At 40.5% G+C, this 24,590-nt stretch overlaps 2 protein-coding genes across 13 annotated transcripts in view; both read left to right on the forward strand.

Moving 5' to 3' along the window:
• Positions 1 to 3,489: 3,489 nt before the first annotated feature.
• On the forward strand, positions 3,490 to 19,248 carry LOC106825278 (zinc finger protein 614-like). The gene is given in 7 exon segments (XM_014831969.3): positions 3,490 to 3,842; positions 10,365 to 10,588; positions 16,603 to 16,729; positions 17,008 to 17,103; positions 17,451 to 18,909; positions 18,911 to 19,045; positions 19,047 to 19,248. Coding segments are annotated over 6 exon segments (1,968 nt in total). The 5' UTR covers positions 3,490 to 3,842; positions 10,365 to 10,504; the 3' UTR covers positions 19,114 to 19,248.
• Positions 19,249 to 23,032: 3,784 nt separating this feature from the next.
• The window catches only part of LOC106825281 (zinc finger protein 615), a 54,377-nt gene continuing 52,819 nt past the window's right edge, over positions 23,033 to 24,590 (forward strand). For 6 of the 12 annotated variants that reach the window (XM_070499467.1, XM_070499457.1, XM_070499461.1 and 3 more), the window contains exons 1-2: positions 23,088 to 23,208; positions 23,738 to 23,835. The gene's annotated coding sequence lies outside the window, so the exon portion shown is untranslated. Of the gene's footprint in view, positions 23,302 to 23,737; positions 23,836 to 24,590 lie in introns of all 12 variants that reach the window. The other 6 variants (XM_070499454.1, XM_070499459.1, XM_070499456.1 and 3 more) reach the window with 5 other exon arrangements.

Genomic DNA, 24,590 nt, shown 5'->3' on the forward strand with positions numbered 1-24,590 from the left:
CTTCTCTTGATATAATAAGTATATTCAATCCAGTTTACAAAGGGTGAGTCCTGCTTTTGGCAAAAAAAAAAGGGGGACATTTATCTTACAGTATTGTGGCAGAATTCAATCCCCAACTCCATGTTGAGTAATCCATTCCTTTAAAAATATTTTTGAGTATCTACACTGTGCCAGGCACGAGGACACAGCAATAAACAAAACAGGCAAAGTCATGGCCTTTAAGGAGCATGCAGTCTAGTGCAGGAGATTGAGTAAAATAAATACACAATAGAAGGTCAGTTCTGATAAATGCTATGAAGAAATATCAAGCCTAGGACACAGGTTGTTCTGGAGGAGCTGTTTTAGTAAGGTCTTTCAAGGAAAGCTGTTCTGGGCAGATGTAATTTGAACCAACACCTAAGTGTACTGAGGGAAGCCAGCCGGCATAATATTTGTAAGCCAGGAACACTGCAGATCTGTGTCGACGAAAATAATCCATAACCAATCTATAAATGAAAATTTGGGTGAGTTTATTCTGAGCTTAAATCTGAGGATTATAACCCGGGGCCTTTCTTCCCGAAGAAAGGGCACCAAAGAAGTGAGGTGCACAGACTGGTTATATACCCCCAGAGAGGATGTTTCACATAGGATTGAAGTGTCCCTTTTACAATAGTGGCGAGACTGCTCTGTCGGCACGGCGATTGATGGAAACAGCAGGTAGGTCTTCTGTCTCAGTGAACACAGCAGGGTGGCAGTCTGTTGTCTCCAGCTGACTGGTCACAGGTGAGCTGGGTGGTCAAAGGTGAGTGCAGCAATCAGTTCCTAGCCTAAGAAAAAATGCTTATCCCTAAGGAAATACCAATGTGGGGGGAATTTGCACCTTTATCTCAAGGGCCTTTGTTCTGGCCATAGGAAATGTCTAAGCAGATATGCAATGCGTGCTCAATAGCCACAGTCAGGCCCTTTTGGAAAAAACAAAGTCAGGCCGAAGTAGGTTTATACCAAATGGCTTCCTCATATGCTCCAATATATCCTATTGCTTGCCATTTTTATTTGTCATCTGTTTCTAAGTGTTTTCTCGGGGCTTCCTGCCTCAGGATCGTCTGAGAAAGGATTGTCTTGTAAAAGATGTAAATTCTTGAGTCACTCTCCAGACCTCCTAAACCAGAACCTCTGGAACTGGGGCCCAGGACTCTGGGTTTACAAAATGAGCTTTCTGATCTCTATTTAAATTCGAACATCTCTGCCCGAAATCCTGGACTAGTGCTCCTATCACCACCCCCACACTGTAACCAGATGGACTCGAGGCAGATCTTCTATGGGAAAGAATCAGAAATGAGCACTCCACCAGTCTGGCCCTCTGATCCTTTCTACTTCTCGTCCTGTGAACCTACACATGCTGTCATGGCAAGATCAGATCAGCTCGCTCCTGAAACTGATCAGTCAGGATCCCAGGACGGGCTGCCCAGGCTGCTCTGAGCTCTGCCGCCCACCAGATGCTGAGCTTACTTTTCAGAGCTTGACATGCCAAGTGAATGGGGCTGAAATTTAATCCCTGAAGAGAATATAATACTCTATTAAGAAATTATGAAAACAAATTCTTAATGTATAGGAATTAGAAAACATATAAGCAAATGAAATTTTAAATCGTCCATAATTGTACCTGAGTCAAGCATTGTTCACAGTATATTCTCCCATTTTCAAATGTATGCAAGTATATTTATTTTATTAAAAAAATGAGACTAGTCTATGTTACATTTACTATATTATGAAGTCTACATCATCAAATATTCTAAAACTTTAAAAAAATTGACATCTTTTAATACTAAAATAATACATAATTATGATACAAAAATGTATTAATGGAGAAGTGCAAAAATTTGGAATGTGAAAAGTTCTGTCATTCTCTACCAGTTAGCACAAAACCTAAAGTAATCCAAACTAAATGTGGTATTTAGCCAATTTTACTTATTTTTTTATTAACAATTTTCAAAATGACAAATGTTTATGACACCCCTCTCCCCCATAATGGGGTCATAATATATATTGATGTGGATTAAGGCTGCCCCAGCTAGAGAAGCCCAAGGTGACCTGGCCTACATGCCAAACTATACGACCCAGTGGACTTTTTGTATGGTATGAATTAGGACTGCCCCAGGGAGAGAAGCCCGGGGCATCCTCACCTGCATGCGGATCTATATGGCCAGATTCGTATCTAAAGTTATATGACTGCACAATAACCAGACCCCATCTGCACTGAAATCATTTAATGACTTTTTACATCATCTTTTCTTTTTTCCAGTAAAAATAAGTCATGTACCCATGCCTTATAAAATTAGCCCTAACCCTCAACTCGGGGCAGCAGCAGGAGCTCTGACTGCCCATGGGTCCTGTCCCCATGCAGCAGCAGCAGCAGGAGCTCTGACTGCCCATGGGTCTTGTCCCCACACACCAGCTCTGCCTGCCCATGGGCTCTGTCCCCATGCCAGCGGGGGCAGCAGAAGCGGCGGCAGCAGAAGCTCTGACTGCCCATGGGTCCTGTCCCCATGCTATTCCACACTATTCTCTAAATAAAAGAGCACTACTGCCAGATCTTAAGAGTCTAAGAAATCTTTCTTTCGACTCCTCGGCTCACCGACCCCGCATCATATATTATCCTGCAGATGTGTTTTTTCTCCTCTGAGAATATAGTTATCTTTCTTTTTTTATACTGAAAATTGTAGTATTCTTTTTAATTGCTATATACTGTTACTGCTGAGTGGATGTTCTATAATTTACCAAAATATTCATCTACCAATGTACATTTAAGCTTTTCATTTTTTCTAAATTACAAAAACCGCTGTGGTTAATATTAGGAAAACTTTTCACCAAATTAACTGTTGGAATTAGAACTGCTGGGTCAAAGAGAATGAAAAATTTAAATTGGATCCAGGTTCTCTTCTAAAAAGGGAGTATCTACTTAAATACAATTACGCCTCCCACGCCTGCATAAAATAACTAACATTTTAAAATGTGATCTTTCTTTAGTTTGGGAACTATACAAAGCGTAATTACACTATCTCATAATTTCATATTCTCAAATGCCCCAGCCCGTCATTTATTTTGGGGAAAAACCATGTACATATATTTGTACCTTCATTACCTTTCCCCACTAGAGGTCGCTGTGGATCCACTCTCATGTGGGTACATATTAGCATTTTTGTGGAGCTCCGCCCTATTGCCTTATCTACTCCACACACAACCGCTCTCTCCCCAAACAGACTTTAAATAACCACTGCTTCTGTCGACCCTTTGACCGCCGCCTCTCCAGTGACATCTCGGCTTCTACAAATCCTATCTTCCCAAGTCGTGCGGGGCGTGGGGCCCTCTGCCGTACGGACGAACGCTTTCCTCTAAGATGGCCGCGCCCACGGCGCTGCGGCCTAACGTCTCAGACGTAAAGTGCACAACGGGCGCCGCCATCTTTCTTCGTTCCCCGCGCCGGCTGAACGCGCCATGCTGGCCTTGAATAGGCACCGGCCTCTGAAATGTTACGCAGTTAGCACAGCATTGTTGTCCGTTCCTCGCAACGACGAGGTAGAAGCATTGAGGTGGCCGGGAATGATTTGGATTTCTCCCCACAGCCGTTATGGCCCCTCCCGTCAGAAACGTCTAAGTAGGCGTGGCCTTGTTACGTCATAGAGCGGGGCGGCAGCCGGAACTCGGAAATCCGGCAGCGCGCCAGGGTCCTCGGCGGACTGTTGGGTCCCAGCCGGTCAGCGTCTTCAGGGATCGCGAAGCAGGGCGTCCGAGTAGGAAGTGGTTTCGGACGTGGGCTCAGCCTTTAGTCGCTGCCACGGATGTGTAGACAGCTTCGGGATCAGGTGAGTCGAGTTCCGGACTTGCACTGCCGGCCTTGGGGGGACGGTGACACGCGAGCCTGTGTGAAGGACTGTAGCTGGGATTTGGTTTGGATTCACTCCCCGAGAGATCTGGGCGTTAAGTGATGGGGCCTGTGGCGCTCAGTGATTGAGAGTCTGAAGAAATCATCCTTCGAGAGGCCGACTCGGTCAGGGTTGAGGTCCACGTGGAGCCCTCGGCTTGTGGGACTCAGTGGTTGAGAACTGGGGTGGAAAGTTTGTGTCAGTGAACTTGGGTCTCTTCAAGGTTCGCGACTTAATCTGGGGCTCCGTGTTAGAGAAGCCTGGGTTACGGGGAGGTCCCTGTTGGTTTCTTGGGCATGTTTGGGGTTTAATACGCCATTGACTATAGGACTCGGTCGTAGAGAGGCCTGGTGGGGGCTGTCGGTGTTCGAGGAGGTCCAGGGCCCCCGGAGAATCGGTAGGTTCAGGCTCCAACCTCGAATTCCGGAAACAGACTTGAAGACTGCATTTCCCCAGTTAACCCAGAGCCGTTCCCTCCTTCAAGTCCAAGTCCGCCCTCGCGGACCTTCCTTAAAACCTTTTTGTCTCTTCGCATCACCGCTCTTCTCACTGTCCCCTCAAAATTCAGTGTGATTCCGAGTGATCTAGTGATATGTTTACTATTAAAGATGTAGTTTTTATCCTTGCGTCTAAATTTATTATACTTCTTTTGGATGTTTTCTTTTAGGGTCATACTAACTCAAGTAAAAGCATCTCCTTTACCCTATATTCTATTTCGCAGTTAGACCTTTTTTTTAATGTTACTTTTTTTTACATTTATGATTATCTGTATAAACATGAGGACAATTGTGTCTCTTAATTTCTCATCCTCAACATATGAGATGATATTTTATACATTTTTTAATAGTTGCCATGACATTTTTAATAGTGTCAGCATAGGTTGTTGAACCGGTGGCATGGTGCCTGGAGTCAAATGCATTCGTTAATGTGAGTAGTATTGACATAAAAATATTCAAAAGTATTCAATGATAATTTCAGTAATCCATTTTGACTTTTTGATTGCACAGATTTTCCCACTCCGTTTAAACTTTTCTCGTGCCCTTTTTTTTTTGGTCCCAGAGATTTCTGGCTATGTTTAGTCCAGGGTAAACTTTTCCTTGAGACTTTTTTGCAATTACAGTTCCTGTTTTTTCATTCCCTCTTGGTGCTGCAGAAAAGGAAGTCTTTTTTGTTGTTGTTAGTCTTACTGAGGTTTCGTTCACATATCATAAAATTCCCCCAGTGTAAGTATACACTTCAGTGATTTTAGCTGAGTTTCTCGAGTTCTGCAACCATCAGCACAATCTAATTTTAAAAAGTTTCCGTTACCCCAAAAAGTGTTCTTGGTCTTCCATGGCCTCGGTCTCCACTCCTACCCCCAGCCAAGCACAACTGCTGAGCATCTTCCTGCCTCTATTAATTTGCAATTTCTGGACATTTCATATAAACAGAATCATTAAATCTGTAGTCTTTTGTGGCTACCTTTTTTTCATCTAGCATAATATTTTTGAGCTCTGTCTATATTATAATTACCATTGTTTCCCCCTTTTTTCCCAAGTGATTTATTGAGGCAAAATTGACATACAATAAACTGCACATATTCGAATCGTACAGATTGATAAATTTGACGTATATGCTCTTGAAACTATCACCACAATGAAGATAGTGAACATACCCATCACCTCCAGAAATTTCTTTGTGTCCCTTTGTAATCCATCCCTTTCATGTTTCCCCACCCCTCCCCGAGCAACCACTGCTCTATTTTTCATTACTATAAGTTAATTTCTATTTTTTAAAGTTTTATTTAAATGCAGTCATACACTATGACTTGTTTTTATTCTGATTTGTTTCACTCAGTATTAATATTCTGAGATTCATCCTTCTGTGTCTCAATAGTCCCTTTTTGTTGCTTTGTATTCCATTGTAGGGATATCAATTCATTCTGGAGGATTTACTAATTCACCTGTTGATGGGCATTTGTGTAGTTTGCAATTTTTAGCTGTTACAGATAAAGCTTCTGTGAACACTCATGTTCAAGTCTATATTTGCATAGGTTTTCCTTTCCGATAAATCTCGAGGAGATGAATGGCTAGATCGTGTGGTAGATGTATGCTTAACTTTTTAAGAAACTGCTAAACTCTTTCCCAGCGTGCTTGTACTTTGTGTTCCCACCAGAAGTGTATGGTTGTTCTTGTCTCCACATCCTTGCCAGTGCTTGGTATCATCATTCTTTGTAATTTTAGACATTCTAATAGGTGTGGAGCAGTAGCTTGTGGTTTTAATTCGTCTTTACCTAATGATGGCTAATGATGTTGAGCATCTTTTCATGTGCTTATTTGCCATCCATATCTTCCTTGGTTCAGTATCTGTGCAAGTCTTTTGCAATTTTCTGTTGTGTTTTCTTACTGTTGATTTTTAGAATTCTCTCTGTGGTCCGGATACAAGTCCTTTATCAGATATATGAATGGCAAATATTTTCTTTCCGTCTATAGATTACCTTTTCCTTTTTCTTTAGAGTGTCTTTTGATGTGCAAAATTTAATACAAGTTAAGTTTATCAGTTTTCTTCTTTTATGGCTCTCTGGTTTGGTGACATGTCTGAGAATTCTCTGTCTAACCAAGGCCAAGAGAAATGTGTCCTGTGTTTCCTGCAAGATAGTGTGTGTTTATGTGTGTGTGTGTTAGATAGATATACATATGGGTAGGGTTTTATTTTTTAGAGCAGTTTTAGATTCATAGCAAAATTGAGTAGGAAGTACATAGAGTTCCCATGTACCACCTGTTCCCACACATGCACAACCTTCCCCAGTGGCAACATCCTGCACCAGACTGGTATATTTGTTAAAATCAATTAACGTATATTAACACATCATTATCACCTAAAGTGCATAGTTTGCGTTTGGGTTCACTCTTGATGTTGTGCGTTCTGTGGGTTTGGACAAATGTGTAAAGACCTGTATCCATCATTTAGTGTCATACAGAATAGTTTTACTGCCCTAAAAATCCTCTATGTTCTGCCTCTTCATCTTTCCCCTCCCCCAGCTGCTGGCAACCAGTGATCTGTCTACTGTCTCTGTAGTTTTGTCTTTTCCAGAATATGATGTAGTTGGAATCATGCAGAATGTAGCCTTTTTAGTTTGGCTTCTTTCACTTAATAACATGCATTTACATTTCCTCCTTGTGTCTGCATGGCTTGATAGCTCATTTATTTTTAGTGCTGAATAATATTTTGCTGTCTGGATGGATAAGCTGCTGTAAATATCCATAAACAGGTTTCTGTGTCGATGTAAGTTTTCGACTCATTTTGGTAAATACCAAGGCATGTGACTGTTGGATCATATGAGTATGTTGAGTTTTATGAGAAACTGTCAAGCCGTCTTCCAAAGTGGCTGTACCATTTTGCATTCCTACCAGCAGTGAATGAGAGTTCCTGTTGCTCTGTACCCTCTCCAGCATTTGGTGGTGTCAGTGTTTTGAATTTTGGCTATTTAAATAGGTATGTAGTGGTATCTCATTGTTTTAATTTGTAATTGCCTTATTACATATGGTGTTGAGCATCTTTTCATATGCTTATTTGCTATCTCTGTATCTTCTTTGATGAGGTGTCAGTTCAGGTCTTTCGCCCATTTTTTCATCGATTTGTATTTTCTTATTGTTGAGTTTTAGGAGTTCTTTGTTTATTTTGGATAATATTCTTTTATCAGATATGTCTTTTGCAGATATTTTCTCCCAGTCTGTGGCTTGTCTTCTCATTCTCTTGAGATAGTTTATATTTTTAGCTGTTACATTTAAATTTATTATCTATTTAAATTTAATTATTTAATATATGGTGTGAGGTAAAGGTCTAGGTTCATGTCTTAGGAAATGGATATCCAGTTGTCCCAGTACAATTTGTTGCAAAGACCATCGTTTCCCACATTGTATTGTCCTGCATTTTTGTTGAGAATCAGTTGACTGTACATGTATTTATTTCTCAACTCTAATTCTGTTGCACTGAATTATATATCTATCATCACGTCAGTACAGTACTTATCTTTATTACTGTGGCTTTATAGTAAATTTTGAAATAGGCTAGTATAAGCACTCCAACGTTATAATTCTATTTTACAATTTGTTTGGCTATTCTAGGTTCTTTGCTTTTTAATGTAAGTTTTTGAATCAGCTTCTTGATATTTATAAAATTCCTGATGTACTTTTGATAGTAATTTCATTGACTCTCTATCAGTTTGGGGAGAATTGCCATCATAACCATATTGAATTTTCCACTCCATGGGCTTGGGATGTCCATTTATTTATATCTCTTTAAATTTGTCTCAGAAATGTTTTATAGTTTTAAGTATACAAGTCTTGCTTTGGTTTTAATTTCTTCTTAAGTATTTTTTTTTTCTTTTTGATGCTGTTGTACGTGGAATTGCTTCTTAAGTTTCCATTTTGGCTGATCGTTGCTAGTATAGCGATATACAATTTACTTTAGTATATTGATACTGTACCCTGCAACCTGGCTAAACTTGCTAATTGTTTTTAATAGGGATTTTTTGCATGTATTTCTTAGGATTTTCTATATTGTTGTCTATGAATAACAACAGTGGTGCTCTGCGTTTCCAATCTGGATGCTTGTAATTTTTATTTATGTATTTACTTATTTGTTACCTATTGAACTTATTACAACAGCTAGTATAGTAAGGGATAGAATTCTAGGAGAAAAACATTCAGAATTTTACCATTAAGGTAGATATTAGTTTTGGTTTTTGTAGATGCCCTTTATCAGTTTGTCTCCTTCCATTCCTAATTTTTTGAGAGTTTTAATCATGAATGGGTATTAGTTGTAGTCCCATACTTTTTTGGTATCTATTGAGAAGAACATGTGGGTTTTGTCCTTTATTGTATTACTTTGGACTATTTGGAAAATAAATGATATATTTTCACACAATAAACCAACCTGGTATTCTTGGAATAAGTCCACCTTAATTGTTGTCTCTAATTTTTTTTATATTATGCTGCATTTGTTTTGCTAATCTGTTGTTAACGATTTTTCACCTATTTTCATGAAAGAAATTGGTCTGTAGTTTTCTTTTTCTGTGCTTTCTTGTCAGGCTTTGATTTCTTGGTAATACTTGCTTCACACAATGAAGCCATCTGGGCCTAGGCTTTTCTTTGTGAGATGACTTTGAATTACTAATTCAGTTTCTTTACTTATTATATTTGTATTCAAGTTTTTAGAAACTCTCCTTCTGTCAGTTTTGTTATTTGTCTCCTTCTAGGCATTTGTCCATTTCATCTAAGTAATATATATATATATATTACTTTTTCACCTATGGTTATTCAAAAGCATGCTGTTTAATTTCCAAATGTTTGAGTATTTCCTAAATTTCATTCTGAAGTTGATATCTAATTCAATTCTGTTGTGGTTAGAAATATGTTTTTAATTTATTGACGTTTGCTTTATATCCTAACATATGATCTTTCCTGGTGAATGTTCCATACGCCTTTGAAAAGAATGGATATTTTGTTGCTGTTGAGGGTAGTGTTAAATAAATGTCAGTTAAGTTGATTATGTTGTTCAAGTTGTCTTTATTCTTGCTGATTTTCTGTGTGTGTTGTAGTTATTGAGAGTGGGGTATTGAAGCTTTCTGTCAGTTTTTGCTTCATGTGTTTTGTAGCTCTGTCATTAGGTGTGTATAGATTTGTAATCATATCTTCCTCATATGTATACACCTCTTTATCATTATTGCCCACCAGGGAAATCTCACATAAGCCTTAGTGTCCAGAGTTTTTATTGGGGCTCATTGAACATACACCTGATTGACTGCCTGTGTTGCTGACCTTAGTCTCAGCCCCTCCAGACGTTGAGCTGATGCCGTGTGGTACAAGGCCCTTCACTGTAAATCACATCATTAGCATAGGCTATCTTGCATAGCCCAAGCCTCCCAAGTAAGCAAAGACACTCTTATCAGGCAGGACATTCTAAGGGCTTAGAGGAGCTGAGAGCAAAAGCCCAACATCTCTTTGGCCAGGTTAATCCTTTAGTGCACAGAGTGAAATAAGACAATGTTTATGATTTGCTTAGTACATTGGTCTTCACACTGAGATGTGTGTGCCCATGGACCACATAAGGTACTTTGGAAGCAGTACATGGGCACACATGCTTTCTAAGGACACAATGTGTAGATCTTTTACATCTTCCATATGTCCTCTTTCCTACAATTAATCTGCCTGATAATTCACCTGTCTATGAGGCAAGTGCTCTGCTGCTTCTGCTGTCCTGCCTCCCCTTTGTAGTCTGCCACGTCCCCTTCACAAAGAAAGGCATACCTTTCACACATTTAGAACCTTGTTGTATTGCCCAAGGATGCGAATGCCTGTGGGGCCCCAAACAAAGGAACAGTTGCAATATTGGGGTCCTTTATTTAAGGTAAGTGCACAGCAGCAGTGACAACACCTGGGCCCAGAGGGAATGTATGCTCAAAGTCAGTTTGCTCTTCAGCCCACAGGTCCTGGCTCCCCAGGAGCAAGAGAGACCAAGTGAAGGAATGAGAGAAGAGAGAGGAGATTCTTGGACTTGGATATCTTCATTTCTGGGGACAACTTTAACTGGACACCAAGATTTCTGCCTATAAGAACCTCATGACAGATGCAGGAGAGACAAAAGACTTAGAATCCGTGTCACTCACTATTTCCAGAGCACAGAGGAAAATGATCGAGGCCCAGGTGATTTGTTTTATGTCTTTCCTTTGTTTTCTGATGAATTTATGGTGACCTGAGAAAAATCAATTCAAGTAAAAGAAGTATAAATTGTGATAATTGGTTCTGGGGAGAAATTAACGTAGACTCTAAATTTAAAATCAGGACGAAGTGGGATCAGGAATATATTGTTCATAGGGGTCATACTAAATGACTAATGTTGGAATATAATGTGACTGTGGTGGATCCTCTGGGTTATGTTAGTTGTCTCTCTGCGTCTTGTATCTCTAACAGACATCACAGCCAGAGAACCATGAAAAGCTATATGATGTTCAATGACTGTGAGGAGAAAGCAGACTTGTTCCTTAGGGGGTTCAATAGTTTATGTCACTTAGGTCTCAGGAAATTTCTTTGATGGATTTCCCTAGAGGGGGTCAGTGGACCATATCCTTAACCACAGCCTTCTGATAAGTGGAAAAGCAGATTTCCTACAGCTGTTTCTTAGAGAGGGCCTCAGAGTCTCCTCTGGGAATGTATTAAGCAGAGCTAGGTGGATTCAGTTCTTCAGAGAACCATAGCCTGGTGACCCAGGGACCCAACTTTGTGGCAGTCTGCTTTTATCCAGGAATAAAACCAAAATGGCCTAGAAAAATGAAAAGGTTGCATGACTCTCAAATGGTGCTCCATGAACAAGTAGCTGAAGTAGAGTTTGAGTAGAAATTCAGCAGTAGTGGGTTGAAAGTAATTTTCTCTAGTAAGGGCTTGGGTTGTTGGCATCTACAGGGTTTGCTTGATAACTTGCACTCCATCTCAGAGTGGAGTGAAAGTGGAGTCTTTCTCTGTGTTTAAATCCAGTTCTTGGGGCCGGCCTGGTGGCACAGCAGTTGGGTGCACACATTCTGCTTTGGTGGCCTGGGGTTCGCCATTTCGGATCCCAGATGTGGACATGGCACTGCTTGGCAAGCCATGCTCTCGTAGGCATCCCACATATAAAGTAGAGGAAGATGGGCACAGATGTTAGCTCAGGGCCACTCTTCCTCAGAAAAGAGGAGGATTGGCAGCAGTTAGCTCAGGGATAATCTTCCTCAAGAAAAAAAAAAATCCAATTCTTAGCTCCCTTTTTTTTTTTTACCTTTTTTTTTTTTTTAAAGATTGGCACCTGGGCTAACAACTGTTGCCAATCTTTTTTGTTTTCCTACTTTATCTCCCCAACCCCCCCCTGTACACAGCTGTATATATCTTAGTTGCATGTCCTTCTAGTTGTGGGATGTGGGACGCTGCCTCAACGTGGCCTGACTAGCGGTGCCATGTCTGCATCCAGGATCCAAACCCTGGGCCGCCGCAGCGGAGCTCTCGAACTTAACCACTCGGCCACGGAGCCGGCCCCCCAAACTCTTAATGCTACAATAACTATAAACTTGGTCCCATGCCTTCATCTTCCTTGTTAATGACTTTTTGTGAAATTCTATCCGTATTTCTTCAGAGTGGCTAGAAAGAAATCAATTAGTGGGTGTGGTCATTTTACATTTTAATGTATCCTTCCAGTTGCTGTCCAAATGGCTGTTCCAGGTTATGGTCAATTTAGTGTTATGGTTAAAAGTGTTGGCTCTGGAGCCAATTGCCAGCTGTGTGACTGCCGACTTCATTTAGCCATTACACACCTGGGTTTTCTCTTCTGTAAAATAGGAATAATGATAATGGCATCTAATGATAATGTAGGGTATAAAATGAGTTAATCTACAAAGAATTTAGAAGAGTGCCTGGTGTGTAAAAAGTGGTATGTAAGAACATCCAGTGCCCCAAATCTTGCCAACACTTGTTATTTTCTAATCAAATTGCATATTTTCCACAATCTGTATGATCCAATATTCTTTTGCCTTATTTTATTTTGCATTTTCCTAATCACCAGTGGGGTTCAGATTCTTCTCATCTCTGTTGCTCCTTTGGATTATTTCTTTTGCCGTATGTGGTCCTCATTCTTTGCTCATTTTAAAAATTGTTTTTTTGTCTTACTGATGTATAGTTGTTTATCTTGACTGCATGTTGATCCTTTTGTTTGTTAGAGATATTTTTCTAGACTCTTACTTGTCTTTTAGCTTTTGTTCTTAATATGTTTTCCCATGCAAAAGTTTTATCTTTGATTTAAATTAAAATTTGTCAGTCTTTTTCTTTATGGCTTTTTACTTGTGTTGTAGGCAGTCTATATTTTCTTCTCTTCTTTTGTAAGTTCTTTCTGGAAAAGTTTGTGTCCTATTCATTATCTATTGGTGCTGTGAAATAATAAAAAATACATATATTGGTCTGTGCCCTTGGTTCCTGCTAATATTTAGTATTTTATCCTGGTTCCTGACACAGAGCTCCTAAAACCCTTGTAATTTCCTGAGTGGCGGGGGTGATAGGAGCATCTTACATAGAGCTGCTAAATCCCTTGTAGTTTCCTGGGTGATAGGACTGTGTTTTGTTCTAATAAGGTGACTGGGTGGGCTCCTGGATGGCTCCTGGATGGGGGCTGGTCACCAGAAAGACCAAGCTTGGAAGCTTGGAACTTTCAGCCCCATCCCCATCCTCCAGAGAGGGGAGAGGAGCTGGATAATGAGTTAATCAGTTATTAGTTCATGCCTATGTGATGAGGTTTCCATACAAGTACAGGGTTCAGAGAGCTTCTGGATTGGTGCACCCACAGAGGGTGGTGCACTCCAGCTCCACAGGGGCAGAAGCTTCTGGGCTTGGGACCCTTCCAAACCTCACCCTATGTACCTCTTCATCTGACTGTTCATCCATATCCTTTATAATATCATATGATGAACCAGTAAACATAAGGAGTGTTTCCTTGAGTTCTGTGAGCTGTTCTAGCAAATGATCGAACCCAAAGAGAAAGTTATGGGAACCTCTGATTTGTAGCCAACTCAGTGAGTTACCCGAAGACCCTTACTTGGGATTGGTGTCTGAAATGAGGGGCAGTCTTGTGGGACCAAGCCCTTAACCTGTGGGGTCTGCTCTAACTTCAGACAGTTAGTGCCAGAATTTCTTGGTCTGGAAAACCCACGCTAAGATCATAGAAGTCTGGTCACAGAAGTGTTCTCTGTGAGTGTTGAAAGGAAAATAGAAGTGAATTTTTCCCTGACAGGTGCCTAACAAATTACTGCAAAACTTAGCAGCTTCAAACAACACATTTTTTATCTCTCCCTTTCTGTGGGTCAGTAATATTGGTTGGCATGGCTTAGCTGGTCTGTATTGTTTTTACTCACACTTCTGACAGCAAGTGATAAGGTTTTCTCCTCCTGACACCAAATAGGTGGTCTCTTTTCCAACACCACTTCTCCAGTTCTCTGCCACTAGGTACCTGGAATTAGCGTCTGATTACACAGATTTTAGGGTCCAGACCTGCAATAGTGACCCCCACTTCACATGCTAGTCACAAGTCCTGGGCCTCCTGGACTTCTGACTGACTGGTTATAAATCAGGGATTTCCACAGTCCCCTCTTCAGGTTGGATAATTTATTAGAACAACTCACAGAACTCAAGAAAGTGCTTTACTTAGATTTACAGGTTTATTATGAAGGATACAAATCAGGAACAGGTAAATGGAAGAGATGCGTAGGGAAAGATGTGGGGGTGTGTCATCCTTTCAGTACCTAAATGTGTTTACCAACTTGGAAGCTTGCCAACCTGTAGTTTTGGGGGTTTTATGGAGATCTCATTACTTGGGCAAGATAGATTAAATCATTGGCTATTGGTAATTGAGCTCAATCTCCAGCCCCACACTCTGGAGAGTAGGGCTGAAATTTCCAACCCTTTAATCACGTGGTTTGTTCTGGCAACCAGCCCTCATCCTGAAGCTATCTAGGGGCGCTGGCTTCCGGTCATCTCATTAGCATACAAAAAACACTTGTTACTGGAGATTCTAAGCATTGTAGGAGCTGTGTACCAGGAACCAGGGACAAGATCAAATATTTGTATATCATATCACTGCTGGGTACTTTTTTTCACAGTCTCTCATGAGGCTGCAGTCAATATGTCAGCCAGGATGGAGTCTGATTTGAAGGCTCAAATGGGGCAGGATGCATTTCTGAGCTTACTTATGTGGTTGTTGGCAGGATTCATTTCCAGAAGGGCTGATCAAATGAGGTCCTCAGTTTCTACCTGTCTGCTCATGTAAGAACACTCTTAGTTCCTTGCCACATGGGCCTCCCCAACGTGCCAACTTGTTTCGTCAAAGTCATCAGAGGACAGATTCTGTTAGTAGGATGGAAGTCATATGTGGCCTAATTGTAAAAAAAGTGGCATCTCGTCACTTGTACTGTATTCTTTTCTTTAGAAACAGTTCACTAGGCCAGCCCATTATCAAGGAAAGGGTACTACACAGGGCCATAAATACCTAGTGTATAGTAAGGAATTTGACTGACCTTTATCTCTGATTCCTGAGAGGTAACCTCTAAACCCTTGGTATTACCCATGTGATAGGAGTATCTTTGTTATTCATCCTGGGCCACTGGGCCCACACTTTAGAGTTTATGGTAATGAGGTGATTCATATGGGCCCTAGATAATTTGTGCTAATGAGAGAACTCAAAATGGGAGCTGTCCAGGTTAGAAAAACTACCATGTGACTGGAGGGTCATGGCTTTGACCATGTGATATCAATCCGACCTCCAGGAAGGGGAAGGACCTGAAGATTGAGTTCAGCCACGTGGTCAGTGATTCAGTAAATCATGCATATATAATGAAGCCTCAGTAAAAACTGGACACAGATTTAGGTGGACTTCCTTGATTGGCCATACTGTTGAGTATTATCATACATTGTAGCTGGGAGGAGATGATGCTGTCGAGGACTCCATGAGGAGAGTCGTATGTTTCAATACCAAATGGCCTTCATGTCTGGCCTTTTTTGGCACAAAAATCAGGACTTTGAAGATGGTATGCCATTTTTTTCTGAATTTCATCATTTGTTGTAAGTCATCTGTCATTTGTCTCTGGATGCTTTTATAGTTTCCCTTTACATTTGTGTATTATTGTTTTAGTCAGATGTGTCTAGGTATAGACTTCCTGTTTGGAATTTGTTGAGATTCCTGAATCTGAGGTTTGGCGTGCTTAATCAGTCTTGAAATTTTTCAGCTTTTAGACCTTTGGATGCTGCTTCTGCGTTACTCTCTTTTCTCCTTCAGAAACTATAAGTAGGCGTACATTAGATCTTTTGACACTACACTTTGTATTTATCAACCTCCTCCTTACATTGTTCTCTTCTCTCTGTACTGCATTTCCTGTAATTTCTTCAGTTATATATTCCAGTTCACTACAGTATATCTAATAATGCTGTTAATCTGTCCATTAATATATGTATTTGTAAATATGTTTGTCTATTAAAGTTTTTTTTCCCAAATCTTTCTAATCAACTTTAATAATCTTTTTGGCATTAGACATATCTTGTATAGTTTCTTTTATTCTTTTATGTTTATTAAAAACACTGCCTTGAAAAGAAAAAAAAAGGGGCAAGCCCGGTGACACAGTGGTTAAGTTCGCACATTCTGCTTCAGTGTCCCAGGCTTCGCCGATTCAGATCCTGGGTGTGGACCTATTCACCACCTGTCAAGCTTGTCAAGCTGTGCTGTGGCAGCATCCCACATATGAAATAGAGGAAGATGGGCACGGATGTTAGCTCAGGGCCAGTCTTCCTCAGTAAAAAGAGGAGGATTGGCTACAGATGTTAGCTCAGGGCTAATCTTCCTCAAAAAAAAAAACCCCACTGTCTTGTAAATTCTGGATATGGAGTCTGATCATGGTTGATTCTCATATTGGCTGTGAAGTTTCATTATAATGGAGGAATATTTTATTTATGCTGATGTTATTTGCATGTTTTTAGGATTTGGAAATAGGTGGTAAAATATATAGATAGTAAGATAGGATTTTGCTTCTACTAAAATGTGTTTGAGGAAAGGATATAGATACAGGCTATGTGGTAAAAATTAGAACAACTTCCCTCATGCCTCTTCCATATTAATAAAAGGAATTCACATCATATTAAGCAGGACTGTGTTATTACAGGAATTGGTGACATTGGAGGATGTGGCTGTGAAGTTCAGTTGGGAGGAGTGGCAGCTCCTGGACCCTGCTCAAAAAGACCTGTACCGAGACGTGATGTTGGAGAACTATCACAATCTGGTGTCGCTGGGTGAGGACAGCTCCCTGTGTCACTTAGAGGTGCCCTGTCACTGGTCTTTCGTCTATCACTTGATGAGAGCTCTGCAGTCACTGTGGTCTTCTGAAGAGAGAGATTTTCAGTCCTTTCTCTGGCCTCAAATGAAGGGGTATAATCTCCTCTATCCTGAAAGAGAACTTTTATTTTGCATAGGAGAAGTTGTTTTGTCTCTAAAATGTGGTATTTTCCCATCTTGACATACTATACCCCAAATCACTGTATCTGAGTCTTCTGTCATTTCTCATGAACAGGGTATCAAGCTACCAAACCAGATGTGCTCTTCAAGTTGGAACACAGAGATGAACTGTGGAGAATAGAGGAGGAAATCCAGACTAAAACCTGTCCAGGTGAGTGAGTGAGAACCAGCAAGGGGAGTGGCTGTGGAAGTCGCTTTGTAGTCATTCAGAGAAAGTCTCACGGCTGTGAGGATGTCTTAGGATGCCTAAACAGCTCCTCCACATGTTCATCTCCCGACCTGAGAACTCTTGTTCTTTGTGGGTATTTACCTTTAAATATAGTCCTTGTCTCTTCTTGGATCTGATACTTATTTATTTCGTCTTACATCTTTGTAATTTTCTTTTATACCGGGATCATATGGTAGACAATAAAGAGCCAGCCCCCATCACATCATCTTTTAAGCACTTTTGTTCCATACCATTCTCACAAGAGAATTTGTTATTCTCTTTTTTCCTAGGAATTGGGAAAGTTGACAGGCATCTGCAAGAGCACTTTCAAAACCAAAGATATCTGAAGAGCGTGCCACAATGCAGTGAACAGAATGCATTTAGAAATATTGTTCATCTGAGCAAAACACATTTTGCCCTAATGCAAAGTCGTATGTTTGACTTATGTAGAAAAGCTTTGAAGTCAAGTCTAAGTTTAGTTGACCAGAAGAGAAGATATGAAATAAAGAACCTTATTGCATTTAATAGAGATGAGAAATCCTTTCTACATGATAATCATGAACAGTTGTGTTCTGGAATTAAATTCCCTGAAAGTGCAAAACAAGCCAGCACTAAATTCCACATCTTTAAGCATCACGGGATTCACAAAATAGAGAAACCCCAGGCGGGCATTGAAGGTGAGAAAACCTGCATGAGGAAGTCTCAGCTCAATGACAGTGAGAGCCTTCCTACAGGTGAGAAACCCCAAGGATGTGATCCGTGTGGGAAATCTTCCTCCAGAAATGCCACATTCACGAAACATCAGAAAACTCATACAAGAGACAAACCGTCTGCAACCAATGAATGCTTAAAGGGCTCCACTGGGAAAAGCAGTCTCATGGTACATCAGCAAATCCATACAGGAGAGAAATCCTATATATGCAGTGAGTGTGGAAAAGGCTTTACAATGAAGCGCTATCTAATTGCACATCAGCGAACTCATAGTGGCGAGAAACCTTACGTATGCAATGAATGTGGAAAAGGCTTCACTGTGAAGAGCAATCTCATTGTGCATCAGCGAACTCATACAGGGGAGAAACCCTATACATGCAGTGAGTGTGGAAAAGGCTTTACCATGAAGCGCTATCTTGTTGTACATCAGCGAACTCACACTGGAGAGAAACCCTATATATGTGATGAATGTGGAAAGGGCTTCACGGTGAAAAGTAATCTCATTGTCCATCAGCGATCTCATACAGGGGAAAAATCTTACATATGCAGTGAATGTGGCAAAGGCTTCACTGTGAAGCGCACTCTCATTATACATCAGCGAACCCATACAGGAGAGAAATCTTACATATGTAATGAATGTGGCAAAGGCTTCACCACCAAGCGCACTCTCATTATACATCAGCGAACCCATACAGGAGAGAAGCCCTATGAATGCAATGAATGTGGGAAAGCCTTCAGCCAGAAGATATGCCTCATACAACACGAGAGGTGTCATACAGGAAAGACGCCCTTTGTATGTAATGAGTGTGGAAAGTCCTATTCGCACAAATATGGTCTCATTACCCATCAGAGAATTCACACAGGAGAGAAACCCTATGAGTGCAGTGACTGTGGGAAAGCCTTCACTACAAAGTCGGTACTCAATGTACATCAAAGAACTCATACAGGGGAGAGACCCTATGGGTGCAGTGATTGTGAGAAAACCTTCTCCCACTTGTCAAACCTTGTTAAACATAAAAAAATGCACATAAGAGAAATGGGTAGATTCAGTCAAGTTGGAAATTCCTTTAAGAGAGAACCAGAGTTCATTACTTATGAGGGAAGTCACACAGAACAAAAACCCTGTTAATGCAGTAACCATGGAAATGCCTTCTGTGACATCTAAGACTTCATTAAACATCTGTCTTTCAGACGGATCGGGATATAGCCGTGGTACTGCCTGTTGTGGGATGTGTGCCCTGAGGAGATTAAAGGGTTTGCCCTGGAGATAAACCTGGTGAATACAGTGAATATGGTAGTGCCTTTAGTGATCCTTACCTCACATTTTCTGTCAGTGAAAACATGTTGGAAAAACTTTGATACATTCAAGGTTGAGATGCCTTGAGCAAAACTTTTAACTTCGTTCTATGTCTGAAAAGTATATACTGAGACAAATTCTGTGAATGCAGAGACTAGGAAAGCCTTCTGTGGAGAGACATTGTTACCAGGGATCATCATAGATCATCAGTGAGCTCATCATTGATAGAAATATGATTAAGAATATATATATATGATGACCATGGGAAAACCATACCCAGAAAGAAGACCTCAGTGAGTGTCAAGAGTTTACACTGGAGAAAAATTTTAAGAGGACAATATATATGGCAAGATTTCAGTGATCCATTCTTCCTCCTCATTTGTGAGGAAACCATATAGAAGTTAAAACTTGATGAACATGCTAACTGTGGAGCACCTTTAGTCAGGTATCAGAGAGCTCATGAAGTCCTGTGAAAATGATAAATGTTTGAGTGCTTGTTAGAAGTCTAACCTCATACATCAGATAATTCACCTGATGTGCATGTTCAGACAGTACTTTGAACCTCCTTTCTAGTTGCCTTGTCAATTCCATTGTTTTCAAAAGTAGTCTGCTTTCCTCATCACTGACTCCTTGTGATTGCTGAACACCATCGAGGAGTGTTTGTTCTCTGGAGAGTTCTATGCCTACCTCCATAATGTGTGATTAGCTCTTTCTTTGGCTCTGAATTTGCTTGTAAATTTAGCATACTGAATGACTTTAAAAGGAAACTGAAGATGAAGACGTATTTGCACTTGCTTAACTAAATTTATAAATACAACCAAATACTTTACAGAACCATCTTCATTGTTATTTTTATAAAATGTATAATTGGATGTCATTTTACCTTATGAGAAAATGCAAACATCGTCCAGAGACTTCCTTAGTGTCCTTTCCCTAGCTTCTCCCAGTAAAAACATTTTATGTAACCATATTTTATTATCGAATTCAGGAAAATGATGTTGGTAGTAGACTGTGAACTAAACAACTCATCTTATTTGGATTTCACATGAATTTTTTTTTTTTTTTTTAGTTTGTAATTCTAAGAAGCTTTATCATGTATACAGATTCATGTCACCACCACCACAAACAGGATGTAAGACTGTTTAACACAAACTTGCTCCTGCTGTCCTTTTTATGTTCACACACTCTATCCACACCTACCCCTTGTGACCACTTATCTGCTTCCCCCCATATATTTTTGCCATTTCATGAATGTTATAAAAATCCTTTTTATAACTGGATTTTATACATTTTATATAAGTTGTATTTATACAAATTTATAATTTCTTATTAATAGGGAGCATGTAAGCTTTTCATGTTTTTGTCACTTGGCAGATTGCTCTTGAGACTTATTTGTGTTGGTGAAGAGTAGTTTTATTTTTATTAGTGAGTAGCATACATACTGGGTGTCCCAGTTTGTTTACCCCTTCAGTCTTGAAAGAGACTTGTATTGTTACCTGGTTTCAACTGTTAGAAATAAAGATGCGCTGAAATCTGCATACAGGGTTTTGTGCAACATAAGTTTTCATTTCTCTATAATAAATATTCAGGTGTGTGATTACATATGGTAAGTTGTGTTTAGCTTTATAAGAAACTACCAAACTTTCTTCCAGAGTGGCTATACTATTTTACATTCTCACGAGCAGTGTATGAAATGTAGTTGTTCCACATCCTCGTCAGCACTTGGTACTTTCAGTATATTTTATTTTAGCCATTCTACCGACAACATATGAGAGTCAGTTGCTCTTCATCCTCACTTGGTGTTGTCATTCTATTTTACATTAACCATTTTATTGGGTACGTAGTAGTATCTGATCTTGAGCTTAACTTGCATTTTCCTGATGTCTAATGATGTTCAACACTTTATTATTATGGTGGTTACTTTTGGACTTGCTTATCTTATAACTGGAAGTTTGGACCTTTTGAGCACCTTCACTCATTTTGCCCACCTCCCCACCCCCCTAACTCTGGCAACCACCAATCTGTTCTCAATATCTATGAGTTCGGCCTTTTTTTTTTTTTTTTTTTAGAGTTCAGCTTTTTCACATATGACTTCAGTTTTTTCACATATAAGTGAGATATGCTGTTTGTCTTTCTCTGACTTATTTCACTTAGCAAACTGCCCTCAAGGTCCAGCCATGAGTCACAAATGGCAGGATTTCCCTTTTTGTGACTGAATAATATTCCATTGTGTGTGTGTGTGTGTGTGTGTGTGTGTGTGTATACAAACCACATTTTATTTATTCATCCACCAGTGGACACTCAGGTTGTTTCCATGTCATAGCTATTGTAAATAATGCTGCAGTGAACATAGTTCATAATATCCCTGGTCATGTTCTCACAAAGATAATTTCTACTGAATCCTCAAAATTGATTGGCATCTCAAACAGAAGGAAAAGTTTAAATTGGGGAATTGCAGATTGCACTCCAAAAACATTGTACTAATTTATATAGTCTAGACTCAATCCTGTCCCCGGAAAAAAGACCAAATGTAATGCCGAGTATTTATTAAAAGTAGTGTGCATTTTTTTAACTTAAAATCATATTAAGCTTGATGATAACATCTTCATTCAAAGCTCTATGTGGTGGACAACACTGCTATCTACTGCACAGATGAGAAAAATAAGACTTAGGCGTAGATAGAATGCCTTTATCCCATGGCCTTACCACTCTGAATATTATCCATCATTTAATCTTTATGAATCTCAAGGGTTAAAACATTCTTGTTTCATATTTACTTTGCACTTATTTTAAAAAATGAGTATTTGCTATTTAAAACAATAAGTGGCCTGTTTATTAATTATTTAGCTACTAAAAAATTAGGTTGTTTTTCTTATTCCTTTTAAAATCTCTGTAATGCTAGAGAGAATGCAGGGAAAGTGGATCTCTCATATTATTGATGCCAGGAATGGAAAATGGTACATTGATTCTTTAAAACAGTTTGGCGGTTTCTCTTTCTCTATGCACATATCTATATCGATATCGCACACAAAGACATTTCCTCTCCTTCCAATATATTTGACAGGTTGAGTTGGATCCATATTTATAGTTTACATACCTATGACTTTTTGAAGCTATTCGCAACTGACACAGGTAGTATAACACGATTACTTTCTCTTTTTACACAATCTTTTGTTCTCCTGGAAAGTGTCATATTTCCCTAATTTCTGGCCACGGGTCTGCAGAGCCCTGCCTGCCTTTTTGGACCCACGTGGGTCCAAAGGGAAAGCTCCGCCTCCGTCATAGGTTCCGCCCTTTGCACTGGGCAATGACCTGTTTGGGCCTTTATTGGCCTCTACTGGCCTTTTCCCCACGACTCGCCCCAAACATAACTTTGAGGCCTTTCAGCTGTTTTTATTTCCTAGTCTATGACCGCGATCCCTGTACGGTCAGAGCTTCTCCAAACCCTGTTCTCTGTTCAAAAGTCGCTTAGAGCCAATTTCTGCTAGAAACTCGACCAAGGCAGGAATCTTCGCTTCGCACTTTCCCAAGAGCGGGTTCTGTGCTGTACGGAGACCTCCACTTCCTGTAAGATGGGTGCGCCCACTGGGCCGTTTCCTGACTTGCGTACAAAGTGGGTAAATGTCGCTGCCATTTTAATTTTGCAGTCAGTTCGCTGAAAGGGATTTGACCCGCACCGTTTTTGTTTTGTGTAAGCTCGAGCTTATGCACATTATGTCCGTTTTCATCAAGGGTGCAGTTGACAAGAAATGGGACAGTTTCGGTGACCTCCCATCGTCCCAGCCATCCCTGCTCAGGAGCGCAAAACCGGCCTCTTTGCCCCCGTACGGCCGAGATTCAAAGATGGCCGCCCCCAGGGGCCGCTGCGAGGGCGCGGCCATGTTACCTCTGAGGACAACTCTGAAATCCAGAGGTGTCTTCTCTGCAGACGTGCCTCAGACCCTCGTGGGCCACCGTACGGCGATGGTGAGCGAAGCGGACCAAGTTCAGCTAAGTAAGTTCACCGCCGGCGGGTCGCGAGGGTGCGTAGAGGAAATCAGGTCAGTGGCCGGTGTCTGCGTGGACAGTGGTGAGGGAGGGTCTGCCGGCGTCCGCGGCGGGTGGTGCATGAGGAGTTCCAGCGGGAGGTTAAGGTGCATGGGGTGTTCTTTTGCAGGGAGCCCTAAGGGGTGCGTAATAGGGTGTGTGTGATTGGGGTCCCTCCGGCCTCAGTCAGGAGGTGCTCCTGTGCTTAGTGCTTAAAGATCTCCAGAGATCAACGACTTAGTCCCGAGAGCACATTTTGGGGTCCTTACCGTTTACTGTCTGTAGGGCTCAGTGATCTGGAAGGTGGATCTGGAGAGTGGTGTTTGTCATTGGAACGCTGTGTATGGTTCGGCTTTTGTTTGGGGCTAAATGATGGAGAAACTGTTTGGGAGTTAATGTCCGGCGGTCTGTGGGATTAACCCGGGTGGTGGTAGTAGGCATCTGGGGTACCGATGTGTGTGTGGGCGGATACCTTGGGAGCCCGGGTACCTTGGCTGCTGGAATAGACTTGATGTACCTTAACGTTCCTCTTCTGCCTTTTAGGTTCACGTCTCTCCTTCACCGCTAGTTTTTAAATCTTCTTTGCCACCCAACATCACCACTTACTCTTGAACTCTCAGAAATGAACGTTTTTTGACGAGGTGAGTGATCCAGCATATCTAGTATTAGTATGTTTTATATTTAAGATGGAGCTTTTATCCTTTGCCTACAAGATTCCCGCACATTCCTCTCGGATGTTTCTTTTCAGGTTCTGTCTGACACAAGTAAAATGACATCTGTGTCACTGTAAGTTCTGTTCCCAAGGGACAGTCCTTGTCAAAGTTTTAGTATACTTCAATGTTAGGCTTTTATTTTATGTGCTGAATATTCATAATTCAGATAAACGGTACTATGATTTTCTCTTTTACTTTATTTCATGTAGTAAACAATTACAAATTATTTTTAATAAGTGCATTCATATTAAGTGTATGCATTTATATAGAGATGAAATGTTTAAAATATTTAGCTATCATTTTTAGGAACATTTTATGATTATGCACTTGTCCATGGATTTTTTCCCCCTACCTTTCACCTCCAGTCTAGACTATTTATTTTTATTGTAATTATAAACCTGTTAATTTCTAACTCCCTTTTCCTTATAATTTCCTATAACATAAAAAAGCAATTAACTTTTGATATTTGTTTTATATTTGATCACTTTACGAATTTTTTTTTTTTAGTGAGGAAGATTAACTCTGAGCTAACATCTGCTGCCAATCCTCCTCTTTTTGCTGAGGAAGACTGGACCTGAGCTATCATCCGTGCCCATCTTCCTCTACTTTATATGTGGGACACCTACCACAGCATGGCTTGTCAAGCGGTGCTGTGTCGGAACCCTGGGCTGCCAAAGCGGAAT

This window comes from Equus asinus, chromosome 26 (genome assembly GCF_041296235.1).
Source record: "Equus asinus isolate D_3611 breed Donkey chromosome 26, EquAss-T2T_v2, whole genome shotgun sequence".
NCBI lineage: Eukaryota > Metazoa > Chordata > Mammalia > Perissodactyla > Equidae > Equus > Equus asinus.